This window comes from Antechinus flavipes, chromosome 4 (genome assembly GCF_016432865.1).
Source record: "Antechinus flavipes isolate AdamAnt ecotype Samford, QLD, Australia chromosome 4, AdamAnt_v2, whole genome shotgun sequence".
Classification (NCBI taxonomy): domain Eukaryota; kingdom Metazoa; phylum Chordata; class Mammalia; order Dasyuromorphia; family Dasyuridae; genus Antechinus; species Antechinus flavipes.
In genome coordinates this window covers 288,841,749-288,864,008 of record NC_067401.1, presented here as the reverse complement: position 1 = coordinate 288,864,008, position 22,260 = coordinate 288,841,749, and the positions used below count along the sequence as shown (strand labels likewise).

Genomic DNA, 22,260 nt, shown 5'->3' with positions numbered 1-22,260 from the left:
GAAAACAAATTATAATACAGTAATTTTATATACATAAATATACACATGTATATATATATACACACACATATATATATATACAATAAATACAAGCATTATGTACATATACATCCACACACTAACACAATGTTGTTCATCCTTTGTTTTTGAAGAGAACTAATAACATCACAGAGTGATATCTTGACTTGAATGTGGATATACACATTTGCAAACACAATTTTTTTTAAGCATTTTATTTTATTTTTAAATTTTATTTTATTTAATAATAACTTTGTATTGACAGAATCCATGCCAGGGTAATTTTTTACAACATTATCCCTTGCACTCGCTTATGTTTCGTTTTTTCCCCTCCATCCCTCCACCCCCCCCCCCCAGATGGCAAGCAGTCCTATATATGTTAAATATGTGCAAACACAAATTAATGGAGTCCTAGTTTAAGAAACCCTATTGCAGAAGGATTGATTCATTAAGAAAGCCTGGAAACATTCTAGGGTTTGATGCAATCAGGACAATGCTATCTGCAAACAGAATCATTTGTAGAACCTTCCTGTAAATAAGAAGTCAGCTTTTACTTGCACTCTGCACAAGCTATCATCCATTACATTGGTAAATATTTATGGAAATAAAGTTGATAGTTTCTGATTTTTTTTTTAGCCATCTTTTGAAATTCTTTTGGAACCATTTCACTATCATGAAAATTGATGCTTAAGTTCCCTTACAATTTATCACTTCCTGCACATATTTCTTCTGAACTGATCTTAAATAAATTTATAAATTTATAAATAAATTTATCAGCTTAGCGCTACCCCTCCACTTCTTCAAGGGAAGAGAATACTGAAATAGTGTTTCAAAAATCACCAATAGAAAAAGATTTCTTTCATTTCCCATCTCTTTTGGTCCTTACGGTTTTATCTAGAGATGGTCTTTGGTTGATCTGATTTATATGGGTTTCATGTGCAATGCTCTTTATACCTTTCCTGTTTTCAGTGTTGGAGTGCAGTTCCTACTCATAATTTTCTTTATCTTTCACTATAATTGTAGATACAGATCTTTGTTTCAGGAAAACAAGCATGGAAAGAGATGGAGTGGAGAAGGAGATTAAGAGGGAGGATAATACTGAGGGATGGTTTTGCAGGTAAGGCTGCTTTGCATGTTACAGTTTCTTGAGAATTGGGACAAGTGGATACCAAAGCACCCCTGGATTAGCAGCCCTGAAAAGGACTCAAAAAAGCCATTCTCCAGAGGTGCTAGTTTTTCCTGAATACCCCAAGCACCCTTTAAAAAGTAAAGTCCTAGGGCTAGCTAGATGGTACAGTGGATAGAGCAGTGACCCTGGAGTCAGGAGGACTAGGGGATAAATTCAGCCTCAGACACTCAACACTTCCTAGCTGTGTGATCCTGGGCAAGTTACCTAACCCCAACAGCCCAACAGTATCATCAAAAAAAAAAAAAAAAAGTAAAGTAAAGCCATAGGCTACCTAGGGGAGGAAGGGGGCGTGCAACAAGCCCTGTAACTCTCAACATACTCCAGTAAAATTATCTCAGTAAGACAAATTAAATCAGGTTGGAGGGGGTCAGCCTCAACTATGTGAAAACTTTTTCCTGTTGAATGGGAAGATAAAAACAATTATCCCAACAGCCATGGGAGCAGCTGAAGCAGGAGCTATGGAATCAATTCTGTCTCATTTAAATGTACAACTTAATGTTATATGATCTTAGACAACTGGAAAATGGCTTAAAAAATGATGGCATATGAATGTAATGGAAAGTTATGGACCATAAAAAAGTCAATTTTAGAGGATTCGGGGTAGTATCAACTGATGCAGAATAAAATTAGCAAGTCAAAAACATTTACACAGAAAGACATCATCATAAAGAAAAACAATTCTGATAGCCTTAAAAACTCTGATCAAAGTAATAAACAACTTAACTCTGTCCTCTGTCTCTAGAAAACCTAGAAAGACAAATGGTCAGCTACCTCCTGAACAAAAAGTAATGGAATACAAGATATAGCGAAATATATTTTTGAATGTAGTCAATGTGTAGATTGATTTTGTTTGACTAAGCTAAATTTTACTCCCTCTTTGATAATGGGGCAAGTGAGGATTGATCCCCCCAAAAGTGACCACTGAAACATTTTTTTAAATGTATGGAAGAGAACAGAAGGAAGTTGAAAAAGGAGACTAGATTAACAGTACAGTTTTGAAAGTAACATATACATTCAGGTATGTTGCTAACACAGGAAAATTAGAAGTAACATTTCTTAAACGAGGTAAAGATCACAATACGATAAATTAGAGTTTGGAGTTAATGTTTTACTCCCCTCTAGTTTAAGTATTCACTTAAATCTTCCCCTAAAACTAATCAATTCTTTCTTGGACCATTCTTCTTGATCCAAAGGACTTTTTCTCTCTAATTAACACCCTAATCTGTCAGAATGAGGGAAGAGGATACTGTCCTTAAATAGGTTATATGTCTTCTTCTTTCAAGTAATGCTTATAGTCTCTGCAACTAGGGAGACTAAGATAAGCTAATAATGGTAAATATTTTTTCTTATGTTAAGTGTTGCATTTGAGAATATTTCAATGATCTGCTATCTTTATGTCTGTATTTGTCTTCGAATCTTGTATTATTTTAAAGTCATGGTAGAAACTTTTTTTTTTTAAAGAATTTACAAAGCTAAATTTTGTTGACTCAAATGCTTTGTTATAAATCAAATGGAAAGATTTTCTATTTTCTCCTACAACTTGTCAGTTTAAGTGTCTATAAAGATGAGATCTTCTAGGGAAATCAATCATAATTTCATAATCATAATAAGGTTTTATTCTTAACCCTTTCCACATTCCTAAAAAGAAAATTCTGGAAAGAATTTGTGATTACAAAATATCAGTGTCATAGTATTTTCAGTTGAACTCGAAGACTTTCTATGTGCTTTCACAAGAAGTGAAGTTAAGTCAGTTTTAGTGGGAGACAGAATAAAAAAATAGGAAAACAGATTTCAAGGGACTATGAAGTATATGGGCTTTAAGGAAGTGCCCCAAGGTAAGAAGCATGATATAAAGATCATAATCCTGATGAGAGACAATCCAAGAATCATTCAAACTAAGCACAGAGCTCATTATCTCTAAGTTGATCTTAGACAAATCATAACAAACTATGAATGAATAACAAACTATTTATGGACTGGAAAGAATAAAATAAATGGTTTGGGAAATATCAAATTTGAGATGCCAGTCAGATATCTTGAAATTAACAAGCCAGTAACTGGAAATGTATCCAAGTTCAGAGGAAAGGTAAAGACTAGATACAGACTTAGAAGTCACCTATATCAAAGTTATAATTGCTGGGAGAGAATAACAAAAAAGAATTAAAGATAAAGTTAGACATGGAAGTAGATGCTAGACTGGAGAAGACCTTAAATATCTAATTAAGGAGTTTAGACTTAAAACCCATAGACAATGGGACACAGTTTATGAGCTGAGAATTTCTAACATTTCTAAATGTTACAAAATTTTAATAATTTCCTTACAGTTTTTAATTTATTGACCTAATTTAAAATGATTTTTAAATATCAGTTCCCAAAATTATAGCATTTTTTTATAAACTATAGCAGAGATCAATAACTCTTAGCTCTGGATATCCTCTACAGACTTAAACAACAGCAAAAATATTTATTAAAGAAAAATTATTTTGGAGTGAAAGGAAAGTGTTATGTGACACCTTTGGAGGAAAAAGCCTATTAAGTTGGGATGGTGCTACCAATAGAAGAGAGTGACAAAAATTAGATAAAAAGGGGAGGGGAAGACAAAAGTAAAGAAAAGTCACAGAAGGAAAAAAGATAGCAAAGGAAAAGAAAAGGTCCACATGATTGGAAGTTGGCACACTTCATCCATTGCTTAAATTTTTGATAATGAAAGAAAAATCACTTACCAATAAGAAGACTTTTCAATCTTCTGTAGTCTTCACTTACATCAAAAGCATCACCAGCAAATATTAACATGGGTTTTGTTCCCTCAGGACACTTGCTGTTCTAATAGAGCAAAAAAAAAATTTTTTTAAAGTACAGACTATTCCAACTATCAGCTAACCTTTTAAACCATCTATCCTTCTATATGAAAAATCAAAGCTTTCAAAAATTCTTAGCTATTGTAACCTTTTCTTTTTTTTCTCCTTTTTTTTGGCAAGGCAAATGGAGTTAAGTGACTTGCCCAGGGTCACACAGTAATAGCATTAAGTATCCTGAAGCTGCATTTGAACTCAGGTCCTCCTGACCCTAGGTATGGTGCTCTATCCACTGAGCCTTCTAGCTGCCCCTACTATAACCATTTCTGGGAACATTTGCAAAAACAAATGTCTTATGTCCTACTGAGTTTATCCCCAGAGCTTCCTTCTTCCTGGTATACTCTTCTTCCTCTGACATTCTAGATTATCCTAGAACTATTATTGTGTCTTAGCTAACTTCCTAAAAAAGACCTCTCATCTGATGAATCTTGGCTATGTATCAGATCCTTTCTAGTCAGTTCTGTCCCACTGTTGCTTGTGCTTGGGTATTTTTTGTTCGGTCCTTCCAGTTATGTCTAACTCTATGATCCCATTTGGAGTTTTCTTGGCAAAAAACTTGAAGTGGTTTGCCACTTCCCTCTCCATCTCATTTTACAGATGAAGAAACTGAAGCAAATAGGTGTAAGTGACTTGCCCAGAGCCACAGACTAATTAAGTATTTGAAGTTGAAATTGAACTTAGATCTAATTCCAGACCCACCATTCTATCCACTGTGCCACTAGCTGTCCCTTTATCTTTTAGTTTTAGGTTTTTTTTTTTTTTTTTTTTTTAACCAAGAATGAAATCAGAGCTTGACAGACAAATAACTGGAGAGTCAGTGCTCATAGCTCATAGCTGTACCAGGCCAATTTAATAATGATAATGATACCATCTAAATTAATTTAGCGCTTATAGCAATCAAACTACAAAAGTATATAATTTATATAAGCAGACAAAATATAAAAATCCAGGGGAACAACAAATCTAGAATTTCAAAGGAAATAACGGGAGGGGAAAGTTGGAATGAAAGGGGAATGACAATTCCAGACCTTAAACTTGTATTATAGGAGCAGCTAGGTGGAGCAGTGGATAGAGCACCAGTCCTGAAGTCAGGAGGACCTGATCTCAGACACTTAACACTTCCTAGCTGTGTGACCCTGGGCAAGTCACTTAACACCAATTGCCTCAGCAAAAAATAAAAATAAAAATAAATACACACACACACCCCCACACCCCCACAGCCACACAATAAACAATTCATCCAAATGAATAATGCCAAACTAAAAGAGAAATGGATTCCTTTGGATTACACATTGACTTCAATGTGTAATTCAAATTCAAATTAACATTATCTATGTTGTGTTGTATTTTTATTTTTGTTAAACATTTCCTATTAAAATTTTACTCTGGTTCAGGTAGGAACTTTGTGGCAGCCAGTAAGTTTGACGCTTTTGAACTAAATTATTTATATTACTTAAAAAATAAAAAAAAAAAAGATCAATTTAACTCAATAAATCAGTGTTCAGTAAACTCTAGAATAAGAATTACTTGGGAAAAAAATCCCAATTTGACACTAACTGCTGGAAAAACTGAACACCAATTTGGCAGAAATTACATTTAGACCATAATTTTATACTATAAGCCAAAATAGACTCAAAATAGGTATGTGATCTAAATACAAAAGATTATACTACACAAAAAAAGTAGAAGAGGATCAGATCACCAGGTCACTCGCCATCAATTAGGGAACAGTAAATAAATTATAGTACATGAATAAAATGGAAAGTAAAGTAGAAGTAAAACTCTGGAAGCAAAGTAGATAGCCACTGACTGAAAATGGCTAGACAAAATGTGGCACATGAATGTAATGGAATATTTTAGCGCCATAAGAAAAAAGAATATAAAGGATATTGAGAAGCAAAAAACTAGGAAAGACATACTAATAATGAAAATGGCAGTGTGATACTAGGCTCTTGCAGTTTATTCTTTCTCTTGCCAAGCACTCCCAGACTAATCTTAAGCATCAATAATGACGAGGCAGCCTTTCCCTAGCACTTCTGCTCCTTGCTCATTTGTGAAGTTGGATCTGTCTCCCTTGATCCTCAATGACAGCTAAAAGTTCTGTATGTGTGCTTTGGGGTACCTTGCTTTAGGTCCATAATAAAAGGTTAACCTATGGTACTAGGTGAAATGCCATCATGATAGGGGAAGGAGAAGGACTTTATTAAGGTATGACTGTTCTAGTAAATTATTTAGGTACCCTCTATTGTACTGAATATTTATAAAAGGTTAATCAGTTCTACTGGAGTTGTTTGGGAGTTAACTGAGAAAGTATAGTCTAAGTAGGTGCTAAATACCTTGGTACAACGGAATGCAACATTATTATCTCAGAATGTTTAAGGTTCAAGCCTTAGCCCTGACACAATTAGTGGGTAGTTAATCTTTCTGTGTTCAGTTCCTCACAAGATGCTTTGGAAGAGCTTTATAAGCCTTAAAGTATTACACATGGAATGTCATAATTATCTAGTCAATTATTATTTTATTATTACATAGAACTTGAAGCATAAGGAATGATTTTTAAAATGAAATAGCCCCTGCTAAGCAACAAATATGACGAATATAAATTATTTTGCAGACAAGAGAAGTTATATAAGTATAGCAATTCTATGATTTACTTGGGTCAGGTTCAAATAAGAGAAAAAAAAATAACAGTTAAATGATTAAAAATTAACTGAAGCAGTAAAGCAGAAATATTTACAAGCTGCAGAATCCCTTCTGCAGAGTCAAACAACTAGAGCTAAGCTGACTTGGCAGGAAGGGCCTCTTCCAATCCAGACAATAATGATTGGAGAAGTCTTAACTTCATTAACTTTCTGCTGGCCCTGTAAGCATTGGGTCATAGTCTAATCAGAAAGTAAGGGCTTCATTCAGGGTATGACAACTTGAACTAACCTGATAAAGAGAAGTAGATCCCCAATGTCCAATAAAGAAGTCAAGAATACTTGTTAAAACTGAACATTTCTCAAAACTTTTAATCAGATTCTTGTTTTGTTTTGAAATATTATTCAAATACATTCTGCTGCTTTGGGACTAATAGGCCTATAAAGCTTCTAATCATAATCAGCAACTAGAAGAGAAACTATGAAGTGTTATTAATAGTCTTGTGAATTATCACCACTAAACAGAGTAAATCTCTCTCCGCACCATTCCCTGATTTCTACTGCCCTGACCCTAACCCTAGTACATGCCTTCATTCTTACCTGCCTGGACTGGTTCCACCCTCTGTTCATATTAACTTTAAAATCACAGACATACATGAGAAGTTAGGGAGTCCATTCCCTTGACATATGAGGAAGCTGAGGGTCACAAAACTCTCAAGCCAGATCCTTCCTAATTCCAAGTCCAATAATCTCTACTACTCTTCTTCCTATACACAGACACAATCTTAGTCAAAACTCTTCAATGGTTCCCACTTGGTTAACTCCTGAATCTGGTATTCTATACTAACAGCAGATTAACATTTATACAGCACTTACTTATACAGGCACTGTGCTAAGCACTTTATACTTTCTATTTGAACCTCCCAATAACTCCTAGCAGTAGGTGCTTTTTCTTTGTTTTATAGAGAAGAATAAGGCAGATAGAAGTTAAGTGCCTTGCCCAGGGTCTCTTAGCGAGTAACAATCCGAGGCTGGATCTGACCTGGGGTCTTCCTGACTCCAGACCCAGCCACTATCTGCTGGGCTACCTCGCTGCTGTATCACATATAGTTCCCCTCCCATTCTCCACATTTGAGCTGCTCCCTAAGCCTACAACCCTATCTCTTTCCTTTACTGCTCATTCTCACTCATCCTTTAAAGCCCAACTCAAACACCACATACTCTGTAAGTCTTCACTGCAGCTTCACCATCCTCCTCCATGAAGGAGAAAAGAATGCTTTTTTCTCCTCCAGACTTCAAAAACTGCTTCCTTTGCACTTCATTCACAGACTTTTTTTTGGTACAGATCTCTGATTTCTCTAATGTGGGGAGCTACTGTCTCCAACTTCTAAAACTATTTAAAGGGAGTGAGAAGATAAGTTATGAGTCAAGGTCACAGAGCCAAGAAGACTAGCATTTATATAGCACCAGTTTATAAAGGCTTTCCATGTTCTCTTCTTAATCCTCCAGTTAGCACTCTCTAACCTCTTCTTCTCCAGTGAGCCGCCCGCTGTCACGTTGGATTTTGTACTGCATCTTTTGTTTTGTTTTTAAATGTGATGTCTTTCTACTAGATTATCAACTTCCCAAGAGCAGGTATGTCCTACTGAAACTTTGTATCTCACCACTCAGCAGCTAGCTTTATCCTCTGCACTATACAGGACAGGCTTTAACAGTCCACTTAATATGCTGAATCAGTAGAAGTAAAGCAAGATCCCAGGCTTCTACTTGGTGCTGACAGAAGGCTCTGAGAATTTAAGAGTCTAGATTAACTCTCAAACAATGAGTGCTTTTCAAAATATGTCCTCATTCACTTTACAGGTACCTCAATCCCTAACACAGTTTGGAAAACATGTCAAATTTTATTGAGCATTTATTACACTAAATTTAAATTCCTTTATAACAGTGTTGATATTCAGTTGTGTTCTAATTGTGTCTAACTCCTTGTAACCCCATTTTGGGTTTTCTTGGCAAAGATACTGGAGTACTTTATCATTTCCTTTTCCAGCTTGTTTTACAGATGAGGAAAATAGGATTAAATGACTTGCCTAAAGCCACACAGCCAGTAAGTACCTAAGGCCAGATTTGAATTCATGAACGTAAGTTTTCCAAATTCAGTGTTCTATCCATCCCACCACCTAGCTGTCTCTAATACAGACATACCAGTACTTATCTTCTGGGGCACTCAATATAGCTTTAGAACAAGTAAAATATTCTTTCTCATTTGCAAAATACTTCCTCTCTCCTCAATTTGTTACTGTTTGAAAATGGCATCTCTCAGTGCTTTAATAAACATGATGGATGAAATCTAAAATAATTGAGGAAATAAAAGTTTGAGCTTCTGAGCATATCAATTTATAAGCAAATGCACGCCAACTGCAAAACAAATCAGGACCAGGCCTTCTCAGCTTGGCACTGGATCCTGAATACAGGAAGAAACAGATTTTTATGCACTAAAAGCAAATAATTAACAGAATATAAACCAGAATACAAGATTAGGTAATCTGATTTTTTAATTGGAAGAAAGGTTAGGGGCTTCCCAAGTTGGGAGGGAGAGAATGAACAAATACAATTCCCTGAAATCAGAAAAAGAGGTGTCCCACTCTGCCAAGTGTCTGTATTCAATCAAAAGAACAAGGAAACTGTAACTGACTGACCAATACAGAACCAATTTTCAGATAAGACACATGAATTGCTTGAAATATCTAATTATGAGAAAACTCTGCATCCATCTTCAGATGTGAACGGATTTCTTGTCATAAATTGGGGTCCTTAATTTAGGGCTTCTAAGCAACAGGTAGTGATGGTCCAGTTTCCCAGCTGGTTCTAGATTCAAACAATATAAGACAAAAACTGGACTAGATCCATAATTGAATAGAAAGAGAAATGAGGGGCAGCTAGGTGGCACAATGGATAGAGCACCAGCCCTGAAGTCAGGATTTCAATGAGTTCAAATCCAGTCTCAGACATTTAACACTTCCTAGCTGTGTGACTCTGGGCAAGTCACTTTATCCCAATTGCCTCAGTAAAAAAAAAAAAAAAAAAAAAAGAAAGAAAGAAAGAAGAAGAACTGAGCTAGACCTATAACTGAATAACAAGATGAGTCAGTTTGGTAAATACAATTCCCTCAGCAACTCTCTTAAGACTGTAGGCTGCAAAGGTAATTCCTGGCATTGGCAAGAAGGAGCTTCCTCATCCGAGTAATTTCCTCTACCAATGAAAACACAGGTCTAATTCCAATCCCTATTATTACTTGAAAATGCCTCTGGACATATGCTTTATGCAGGCCAATTAAATCATTCTACCACTAGTCTCATCTACCCCTATTCCCTTCCTTTGCTAGGTAATAGCCTTCATGTTAAGAAAGTATTTAAAGAATTTAAGTATTAAGAAACTAGTTAAGTATAAATTCTATTTAAGAAAGCTAAATATAAGTCAGATCTAATTTCAACTATCAACAGCACATCCTCATTATGTAGGGAAGCATATACAGTATTTTTTTTAAAAAAACATAAGATGAAAGAACTAAGATAAAAAGTTGTCCAAGATCAAAGAGAAACAGAAGCAGAAGAAGAGTCTAATTTTCAGGATTCTCCACTAGATGTAATAGCTGTTGGTCTTTAATCAAATGAAACAAAACAAAAATCTCTTGTCTTGGTTTCTCCATGTATAAAAACCTACGCAAGGAACTGAGACATCTATGTGGATTGAGAACTGTTCTCCAAAAGATAAACAATTAAAAGATATACTGTTTTGAAAATTGACAAAATATGATCAATAATTATATGAAAAAATGTTCAAGAGCACTAAGACTTCATAATCTCAAATAGCTATAGTTTTTCAATTCTAATATCTATGACTCTATAACTACATAGCTATACCTGTTTTATGCTTTACAGTATGTTAACAGAAAATAACAAAAACCTTTCTAGTCAGTTTAGTTTGCAAAATTGTAGTTCAACTATTCACCAGAAGATGTCACTAGAGCTATATCATCAGTGTTATAAAGGGAATTTTTTTTTTCAATCAACTTACCTTAATATCTTTAAGTGAGACAAATTTCTCAATACCTAGTTCAATCATATCCAGGATATGATAATCATACATACGACCTAAAAAAGGCAACACACAAAGTTTCTACTGAAATATTCATTTCTACATATATTTGTATGTATCCACTGGTATATAGACTCAAGGTATCCAATGACATCAACCTCCCCCCTTCCCACATTCTCTTCATTATTGGAGGATATTCTTTCTGTAATTTAATCCTTTACCTTTTCAATTTAGTATAAAAGAAAACTTATGTTAGGTGGATGAGCCTGCTAAATAACAAGTTTGAGGGATTTTTTTAAAGAATTATCTTATTGACTCAGAATTTTAATTGCCTTCATTTTTGAAAAACATTTTGTTATCATAGATACTAAACTCTTTTGAAATCATATATATTTACTAAACTAGACAATATAAGGAAATATAACCATTTTATAGATGAAAACTGGAAACTAAGAAATTGTACTATATTCAGTAGCATACGGAATTGTCATTAGAATATACTACTTATTCCTAAATTTAAAACTTAAGAATACAATCTGAAAAACAGGGCCTCATTCAGCGATGATCATTCTTAGATTCAGATGACTCTTACCTACTATGAGATTATTTGGTCGCTTCTTATTATGAGAACCAAACATGAATAAGGAGCAATCTGACTTCTTTGAAAAAAATTCCTATAAAGCCAAAGAAAGGAAATTTAAAAGTTTATATATTACAAAATCATTGCAGCTAGAATAAAAGAGATGCTACAAATTGTGGGAAAAGTCTGATATCTAAAAGTAACAGGCAATTGACACATATATATAAAAAAACCCAAGAGATATTCTCCAATAGGTAAGTAGTCTATATAAGTGATCAAAGTATATGAGTTTTCAAAAGACAAAATAATCTTATCAGCAACTGTATGGAAAAAATGTTCCTAGTCACTAATAACACAAATACAAGTCCATAAACTTTGAGTTTAACCTCACACCCAAATTGGCAAATTTCTCAGTGCTTGAGAGGTTGTGAGAAGACAGGCTTGTGCTATAATTAGAAGTGTAAAATGGTTCAATTATTCTGGAAAACAATACAGAATTTGGTGAAAAAAAATTAAACTGTTCATACTCTATGATCCAACCATCTCACTACTGGGCATGTACACCAAAAAGGTTAATTACAAAAAGGACACATAAAACAAAATATTTGCAGGAGCACTTTTATTAAAAAATTGAAACACAATAGAACTGGAGCTAAAGCAGATACCCATCAACTGGAGGATGGCTAAAGATATGATAAACAAATGTTATGGAAGCCCCAAGAACAGGTGCTGAGTAAAAAAGAATTATCAGAACAATATACAAAATGATATTGAAATATAAATGAAGCAAAGACTAAGAGGCAACGGAGTTCAGCTCAAATGCATTGACCAAGTTATATTTCCAGAAAATTGTTTTAAACACACTTTCTTATTGGAGATATAATGGTCTGTGGGTATAGAATGTTACATACTCTATCAATTAGTACTTTATCTGACAATTTGGTTTAACTTTAAAAAATAATGAAGGCCTTAGGTTTTCTAAAAATACAGTGAATCAATAAAACATCTCAAAATAAGACCAAAGAAAGAGTTACTATTGCTTTTTGTAATTGCACATGTTTAGCATATATTGGATTACTTGGTATCTAGGGGAGAGGTTGGAGGGAAGGAAGAAAAATTTGCAACATAAGATTTTGCAAGGTTAATTGTTGCATATATTTTGAAAATAAATTATTTTTTAAAAATAGCTATTAAAAGTAGAAAGTGATGTTTTTTGTTTTGACATCACAGTCGTTTCAGAGTATACTCCTTGATCAGTATATACCTCAACAACGATACTGTTTGAGGATGTATTCTGATGGAAGTGGATCTCTTCGATAAAGAGAGCTAATTCAGTTTCAATCGATCAAGGATGGACAGAAGCAGCTACACCCAAAAAAAGAACACTGGGAAATGAACATAAACTGCTTGCACTTCTGTTTTTCTTCTCGGGTTATTTATACCTTCTGAATCCAATTCTCCCTGTGCAACAAGAGAACTGTTCGGTTCTGCACACATATATTGTATCTAGGATATACTGTAACCTATTTAACATATAAAGGACTGCTTGCCATCTAGGGGAGAGCATAGAGGGAGGGAAGGGAAAAATCGGAACAGAAGTGAGTGCAAGGGATAATGCTGTAAAAAATTACCTTGGCATGGGTTCTGTCAATAAAAAGTTAAAATACAAAAACAAAACAACAACAACAAAAAACAGAGTATACTCCTCCCTTCATCACAATTAACAGCACTACAATATTTCTTACGTATCTACCTCTTCATTTCTATAAGACCATTATAATCACTGTACTCAGCTGCAAAACATCACTTTTAAATATCATATGTACACATATAAGGTCTCTGTGCTTCAGACCCTCTCATCTCACTTTTCCCTTCAAAATTTCAGGTTCTAGGAACTTCTTGTCTGCTCCCCTTCTATCCCCAATCCCTTTCTGCTCATTTCCCATATTTGGGAGGACCATACTATGTACAGTTTAGTTGCCCCCATTTCTGATCATTTAAATAAATTAAGGAAACTGCTTTTCTCAAAAACAGATTTATCTGTATTATACATTCCATAATTTCATATGTAATATGATTGTAATTTCCCTAACCACAAATCATGGCATACTGCACTTAGCTATTCTGACAACTATATCAGGTCCTAGAGAAGCTGCTTTATACTTACCAGGGATGTCTGATCCTCAAAAGGCCTTGTGATGTTTTTTCTAAGAATATAAACATAAATGCCCCAAAAATATTAATGTTGTTATATTTTATACACTTTATTTTTCAACAACAATGCTCAAAATTAATAATAATGGAATATAGTATATTGAATATATTCCCAAAATACACTATTGGGATAAAAAGTTTATTTGTGAATTACTGTGTATTACCAGATTCCTCCTAAAAGATATTACTAATTTTAATTCTTCCAGTAGTATACACTGTATATATTTCTCAACAATCCTGCCAGGATTGAGTTTTGTCGATTTTAATTATTCTTTCCCAGTTTAATAGATGTAAACTGATATCTTAAGTTACTTAATCATATCTTTTCACCATTTATCTAATGGTATCTGGTAGTTTCTTTGAATATGTATTTAAGTTTTTTATCTATTAACTTTACAGCATGTGTTCTACAACATAACTTTTTAAAAGCTGTATAATTTGTTATGCAGAACTTAAATGTTACATAAAGTCATGTACTTTATATCATTAATTCTAATAGTTTAAAATTATTATCAATTATGAAGAGCTAAGTGGCATATCATTCCCTCTTTTTATATTTTGCTTTCTTATATTGAATAGTTATAATTTTATAGATTATTAATTTATATTATATAATATAAAATATAATTTATAAACATATAAAATATAATCTTTAATAATTAAAAGCTCTAATATTATTTATAAAAAATTTCAACTGTAACATTATCTTACTATATGGAAAGATAAAGTTGAATTCTTATTGCTTTCTTCCCCTATGCTGTCATTTTACTTAGAGGATATGAAAACTCTTTTGCTTCAAACAATTCAACCAAATATAACAGATATTTAAGTACCAGTCATCTTCTCTTATTACCTCATCCTTATTCTCTTTAACCCCACCCTACTCATTGATCAATCCAACCCTGTCCATTACTTTTTCTACCTTCCACTGAGTTCTCTGGCATTTTCATTCTGTCATTAACAAATTCCTCTTCATCCTGGACCTTACAATCCTTTCTAGTAATCCTCACTGAAACCTAGTTCCCCTCTGACTACACTGTATCCCCCTGCTAGATCCTGCATGGATTATTATACTTTCTTTCCCAACACCCTGGTCCACACTAGCAGGTGAATCAGAATACTCCCTACTCTCTATGATTAGTGCCAGGCTCCCCCTTTACTTCCTCCAGTCAGCAACCTCTTCCTCTTCTGAAGTCCACTCAAAGTCTTCTACCCAGTCCCAATTATAGTGACTGTCTCTCCTAGCTATCCTTCCTTAATTAGAAACTGACATTCCCCTATCGGACCATAACAGCTCTCACTCCATATTCCACATCTTCTTATGCATTACCCTCCCCTAAATTTGTCCTTCACCACTATATCTCAAATCTCTTGATTTTCTCCTTTCCCCCAAAAAATGTTCTCAAGTCATTACTCCTTAGGCAACTAAACAACTCTGCAAGAGAGTTGTGTCCTAGTCTAGTCTCAGATGCCAGCTGTGTGATCCTTTTTTGCAATGTCAAAAAGCTTCTTTTATACAGATAAGTTCTTAAATTGGATGTCAGGATTTACCCTCTAAAAGCTATTTACTACTTTACTACAAGGTTTGGGTGATTAGATAAAATATCTGCCTTTGGATAAAATTTGTTTTGTTTTTAAATTCCTTTAATATAACTTGAAGTGGAGAACATAATAAATTACAAAAACTGAACTCATTAACTCTCTCCCAAAACCCTACCTGCTTCCAAACTCTCCTATTTCTATCAAAGGCATAGATAGCATTATTTTGTTCTTCATGAATCTTAACTCCTTACTCCACAAATCTGCTATTTGCTAAATCTTGCTGATTCTACCTTCACATCTTCTGCATTTGACCCCCTCTCCTCACTTTCATAGCTACCATTCTACTTCAGGCCTCATCACTTCTGGTGTAGATTTTTACAAAATATTTCTAATTGGTCTGTCTCAAGTCTCTCAACATTCTAATTTATCCAACACATAGCTGCCAAAATAATTTTCCTTCAATCTCTTATCCATTAAATTCTGTGGCTTTATCTTGAGAATAAAATATGAACTCGTTTACTTACTTTTGAAGTCCTTTATGATCTGGGTCTAATCTATCTTTCTAGCTTCATTGGATATTACTCCCCCTTTAGCACTCTACTACCATCCAGACTGTCCTAATCTCTTCTCTTTACTTAGGTCACTCCATTTCCTTTGCCTCTGTAAGACTAAAATGCACTTCATCTTCACCTTTGCCCAAAGTCCCTCTCTTCTTTTAAGAAGCGGCTCAACAACCATATTCTACATAAAACCTTTCTCTGATCCTTGCTAACTCCCAAACTATCTTGTATTTAGTGAATTTCTGTATATTTATCTCTGTTCATTTTGTAATAACATTAGCTAACATTTATATTAGTTTTAGAGTCTGCAAAGCACTTCCACAATATTATTTTATTTTATTTTTGTAAGAACTCTGAAAGATGGGTGCTACTATTATCTCCATTTTATACATGAAGAAACTGAAACAGACAATGATGAAATGATTTGCCTAGAGTGACAGAATTAGGAAGTGTCTGAGGCTTTCTTTGAACTCAGCTACCTGATTCTAGGTCTAGAATTCTATTCACTGTATCACCAGTATATATATGTCCTGGTTGCCATCTCCATAAAAGTGCAAATTCTTTGCAATTAAAAGAATGATTCATAATTTTTACTTGTATTCTCAATATTTAGCACAGTTTGGGGAACACATAAAGACATTTGATAAATACTGATTGATAAAATATCTAAGATGTTAAGGATAAGAAAAATAAACAAGTCACTGCCCTCAAGAAATATACATTTTACTGAAGAAATAGAACACAAACAAAAGGTAACACCTTTCTCCAGATCTCCTTTTTTCAATCATATTTCAATATTTTTAACAGCTATTATCCAAGTCTTGTATTCCACCCACAGTTGTCAGATTTTTTTTACTTTATGATGCAAATCCATGAGGGCAAGAACTATGACCTCCTAAATCTTTGTAACTCTCTCAGTAACCAGCCCAAAGCAGGTGCCTAATAAATGTTTGCTCAATGAATGAATTCTGCTTCTTTCAATCTCTATTTTACCTGAAAAGAAGTTGAAAGGAAATAAAAGTCAACATAGTGAGAGTGCTCCTTAAACAAGGAGATAAAGAAAAAGAATAAGTCTGTAACATAGGGAATGAGAAGAAGTGATTCCACATAATAGAGGCTAAGATAAAGGAAAATAAAGGAATCCAGAATACTGGATTAAAATGGCAGAGGAAAGGATGTTTGAGTAGGAGAAATGGAAAAACTTTTTTGAGATTCAGGAAAAAGTTTAAAATAGAGCTGTTATAAGGATAAATATGTAGATCATGTCTCTACATTTAGGAACTTAAAAAAAAAAAAAAAGAAGCAGCAGCAGCAGCTTATCTGACCTGATGTATATCTACTAATCTTCTTTAAAAATCTTTTTGGATTTGAGTTGTCTTAAAGAAACTACTGCTTCTTACCCTCAAAGTCTACTTTTCCCATGAGGCTACTGCACAGTCATTACTTGATTTTAGAAAACATTAAAACATTACTCACTTTTTATATAAAACACTATAAGGTTTCTTCAAAGCATACTGCAAAAGAGAATTTAGAGTTATGAAAACATCAAAATGATCTGAAATCTCAGTAAAATTATTATAGTATTTGCTCTACATTATTCCCATATTTAAAGCCACAAATCATTTCTTATCTGAATTACTATATACTTCTGTTCCCCGATTAGACAAATAGTACATCAATATTTCTTTCACCTTTCATTTTTATGGTATCATACATTTTCTTTTTTTTTTTTTTTGGTATCATACATTTTCAAAAATCATCCTTCTTCACATCACTTTGAATCTTCCCTCAGTCAAAATGTCAATACTCTTCAATAGTTTACTCAGTGTAAATATGCTTTTTTCCTTGAAAGGAGAACTTTATTTAAATGAGATGTTTTAAATTAAAGAGCCCTGCTCTTTATCAACTACTTTCAATAAGTACTTTCAATAATTACAGAAAGTTTTAGGTTTTAAAAATTCACTCACCATATCTCTGAGTACTTGAGTAATTATTGCATTTGCATTTCCCCCTTTAATAAGCATGGCATTTTTAACATTTTCATTGATTTTAGGCTCTCTCTTCTCAAGAAATCTCTTCGCCCGTTTAGTTTTGGGCTTTCTGTACAAAGAAATTGGCAGTTTAGAAATCACACTCAAATATAAATGCTATTTTTCAACTTTAGGTCAAATGACCATTTAACTAATATGCACATTCTTTCCAAAATTACTTGAATGTTAAAATACGCTTACATTAAGATATTTACCAATCATAAATTACACTCATGTGAAAAAGTTCTTTTAAAGGGATATCAACTCTTATAAAATTATAAAGGAGACAAATTCTCCACTAAAATCCTACAAGGATACATTGTAGAGTGAGTATGCCCCCAGCCATCAAAATCTATGGAGGTAGAGTGATGTCAGGAGACAATATATTCAAAATATGAGAGAAAGGGAAAAGGCAGAAACAGAAGATGAAGTGCAATATGTAAAAATGAAAAACAGAGAGAAATCTACTTTGGCTGGTTCTTATGATTTTGGGAAGGAGAATAAAGTATAATGAGGCTAAAAAGAGAGGTTTGGGCCCCATTCTCTCACTTCAAATACAATCCTCTCCCCACTGTACTATCTATTGTCTCTTCTTTAAAAACAGACTCAAGTAAACAAACAAGAAAATGATGCAGGTATACTTTACTTAGATATTAAAAACACTTGCAACTTTCTGAAGCTGTTCTTCCAAACAAAAGGGAAAAAAGTGGGGTATGCATGAGTACACTTACATTCAGAACTAGGTTGAATGACCAGACCCAGAATAGTAATTAATGATTCAACTAAACAAACATCTATTAATTGTAAAAACTGACTTTGTGAAAAGCATTACTCTAAATACTAGGCACGCAAAGACAAAGATGATAGTCTTTGCCCTCTAGATTATATTGGTGGCAAAGGGACAGCAATACACACAACATGAATGTAAAAAAAAAAAAATGTAAAATAATTTCAAGAGGGAGAATTTAAACAATTAAGGGAATTTTATGGTACCATTTCATAATAATTTTTGCAAATTAATCTAATTAAACAAAAACCCATCCCCCACAAAATTTTTAATTTGAGGTAAACAAATTGCCCAAAGACTCGGCTAGCTCTTGAGCTGTTTCTGCTAGTCATATACTCCCAGTTTCAACTAGCAAGTCTAAACAGATTAATTCCTAAACCTATATTACCGTAATCATCTGAATTCTAGACTTGAATTTTAAAATAGTAGCTAAATCTCTTTTCTACTTAGATTTTTGTCAACTTGCCTCAAACCCAACCCATACAAAACCAAATCTATTTTACTAAAACTGAACTGCCTTTTTCTTAACTTTTCAGTTTTACCATGACCCTCAGTTACACAGATTTGTAATGAATCTTCTGACTGTTCTCAACTATTCTGCACGTCCAATCAGTTGCCACTTCTGACGAATTTTACGATTACACTCTTTTTCTACAGGTCCCTACTTCTCCACTCCAACCACTGTAATTCAATATCTTTTCAACTAGAAAAGAGTTAGGAATTGGACTTGTGATTTCACTGCTATAGTGAACTTCACAATGAGAAAACTTATTTTAATGTACTTTCCTTGCAATTCAGAAATTGAGAAAATTGACAAGGGCATTGAAATATATTTGCCTAGGATCACAAAGCTAGTGTCAGAGACAAGACTTCAACCTAGGTCGTCTTCGCTCTGAAGAAAATTCGAGTGAGGGAAAGAAGGGGAAAGAGAAAGAGATTATGAGGCTCTGAAAACAAAACTTTTGATAATTTAAATTTATCAAATTTAATTAAATTAAATTTATTTCATGAAATGATTTTTTTTTAAAGGATGTAACATTTTGGATAGGTTTATTCTAAGCAAAGGCTAAGTATAGACAGCTGTTCTATGAATGGAGACATTGAGACAGAGTAATAGAGTAAAGGACGCACTTATTTTATTCCTTCATTCGATTAAGAACGCAAGAGCCCACAACACACCGGGCACCCGGGGGTGGGACCCGAGGATAGAAACACACATACAGTCCGATCAAACACCACTGGCTCGACTCCAGAAGCTTTTCTTGCTACGGATCTGACACTCAGCAGAACTGTGGCACAGGAAATAGGATGCTTGGGCTGTTTCCTTCAAAGCAGCGGCATGAGGGGAAGGGAGAAAAGTAGAGGGACACGGGGGATGGGGAGGTAGGAGGAGAGGAGTGGGGAAAAGCCAACAACTCTCGCGGCGTCACCATCTCATTTCTCACTTGGCCTCCGCTAGAGCCCCGCAAGTAAGAGGGGCCGCCTCGCCCAAGGGCTCCCCTAGGCTGACCACAGCTGAATTCCCTCAGAAACGGGAGGACGCGAAGAAGCATCAAGGTCATAATGACGAAGACTTTCCCACTACTTTCCACTTACATTACTCGGTCCAACTCGGCCATAGCTCCAGCAAGCAGGACCTGACGATTCACATGTGCTAGGAGAACAAGAGCCAAACCAACAGCGTTCTCCCAACCAAGACTCCCACATGCGGAACCGGAAGTTGTTCTGTGACATCACATCCGCCTGAACCGTACACGTTGTGGGCTGTACTTGTAACTGAGGTTCTGTGGGAGAATGAGAGAAATAGACACGTGCTAGCGGCCATTTTTGGTAAGGAGTGAATGGCTGCTGTGGTTGCTATGGATACCAATAGCGCTCTCCCCAGTAGCTGTGCAGCGGGAAACAGCCTACACCTCCACGTCCCTTTGGTTTTAAATGACTGCATCTGAGTGAGTTCAAGAAATATCACCATATTTTCTGTCGGTTGTATTTTTACAGATGTCCTGCAGGGGACGGAAATAATTATTTAAATGTATCAGATACTGCAATAAAAGTTTTTTTAAAAAATCGGATTTGATCTTCACAACAATCCTGAGAGGAAAATGCTGTTACTACCCTCATTTTGCATAGCACCTACCATGTTCCAGGTTGAGTGATAAGCGATTTTTTTTCCTGAGGCAATTGGTGACTTGCCCAGGGTCACACAGGAAGAGTTAAAAGAGTCTGAGATCAAATTTGAACTCAGGAGCTCCTGGCTTCAGGGCGGGTGCTCTATTCACTGCGCCACCTAGCGGCCCTCCAATGAGCGATTTTTAAAAAATATCTAATTTGATTTTTAAAAGTATTTTTCTTTTATTAAATATTTTCCAATTACATTTTCTTATTTTCATTTAATCTTAATTGATCTTCACAACAACCTTGTTGTTGTGAGAAATAAAGCTCTTGGATTCAGAAAAGGGTGAAGTTAAAAGTCTGTTTTATTACACACAACTGCAGAAGTGGGTGTGTCCTATTATAGACACACTACGAGAGAAGACAATCAAGCATTATATCCCTATTCTCATCACAGAGATCACAACTTACCTTTATGCTTATTATATGTTTATTCTTATATATATCCTTATATCCTTTATGGGGAATATATCCATTATTCCCTCTTCCACCACATATATCGTATGACTATTAAAATGAGTCTAAGCTCCTCCTGGGGAGAAGTTACTATTTATGAGCTACCTGCGCATGAGTATTTCAAAAAAAGCTTAACCTTTACCTTATCTTACCTATGGCCTAAACTTGAACAGAACACAACCAGTTACACTTTAAATCTGGTCCTTCTGCTAAATGCTCCTCTGAATTTATGGAGACAAAACACTCCATTTGTTATATCTCTCATTATTATCTTAAATGATTTAGGTGCTATTATTACTCTAAATGAGGGTAGCACTTTTATGTACACAGTACTATACTATGAGAGCTTTAAAAAATACTATCTGATATAATCTTTTTGATATATTTTTATTTCATTAAATATTTCTCAATTACATTTTTAAAAAATTAACATTCATTTTTAACCATCTAATTTGATCTCTACAACAGTCCTGGTAGCTAGATACTATTATTCCCATTTTGTTTAGCACTTAACTATGTGTCAGGCACCATTCTAAGTGATTAAAAAAAAAAATCTGATTTCATTTTCACAACAACTATCTTGAAAGGTGCTATATTTTTATCTTCATTAAGCAGTTGAGAAAACTGAAGCATACTGAGATTAAATCATTTATGCAGAGATAGGCACCTATTAACTGAGGTTGAATTTGAACTTGGATCTTCTGGAATCTACATTCCATCAGCTGCTATCTGTAGATATCTTAAACTCAATTTATCCAAAACTGAATTCATTATCTAACTCCCCAGTCCCTCCCTTTCCAAAATTCCCTATTACCATCCAGAGCATCACCATCCTCCCAATCTCTCAGGCTTTCACCCAGATGCCGTCCTGGATGTCTAATCCTCTCTCCCATATCCAAGCTATTGACAAGGACTGTCAATTTCTCCCTCTGTCACTGCCATTTCTTACACTAGTACAATAGCCTGGTGGTGGATCTGCCTGCCTTAAGCCTCTTTCTCACTTCACTCCATCCTCTATTCAGTCATCAAAGTGATTTTCCTAATGTAAAAATCTATGTCAACCCTTCCAATAAACTCTAGTGACTCCTGATTGCCTCCAGGATCAAATACAAAATTCTCTGGC

General features: G+C 34.5%; 1 protein-coding gene across 1 annotated transcript in view; it reads right to left on the bottom strand.

Moving 5' to 3' along the window:
* RPF2 (ribosome production factor 2 homolog) overlaps positions 1–20,244 on the bottom strand; it is a 39,627-nt gene extending 19,383 nt beyond the window's left edge. The window contains exons 1-7 of the mRNA XM_051997546.1: positions 20,106–20,244; positions 17,660–17,792; positions 17,169–17,206; positions 13,544–13,583; positions 11,389–11,470; positions 10,776–10,852; positions 3,931–4,030 (exon numbers count right to left, since the gene is read on the bottom strand). Of these exons, the coding sequence (XP_051853506.1) occupies positions 3,931–4,030; positions 10,776–10,852; positions 11,389–11,470; positions 13,544–13,583; positions 17,169–17,206; positions 17,660–17,792; positions 20,106–20,128 (493 nt within the window). The 5' untranslated portion in view covers positions 20,129–20,244. The remainder of the gene's footprint in view (positions 1–3,930; positions 4,031–10,775; positions 10,853–11,388; positions 11,471–13,543; positions 13,584–17,168; positions 17,207–17,659; positions 17,793–20,105) is intronic.
* Between the last annotated feature and the right edge of the window lie 2,016 nt (positions 20,245–22,260).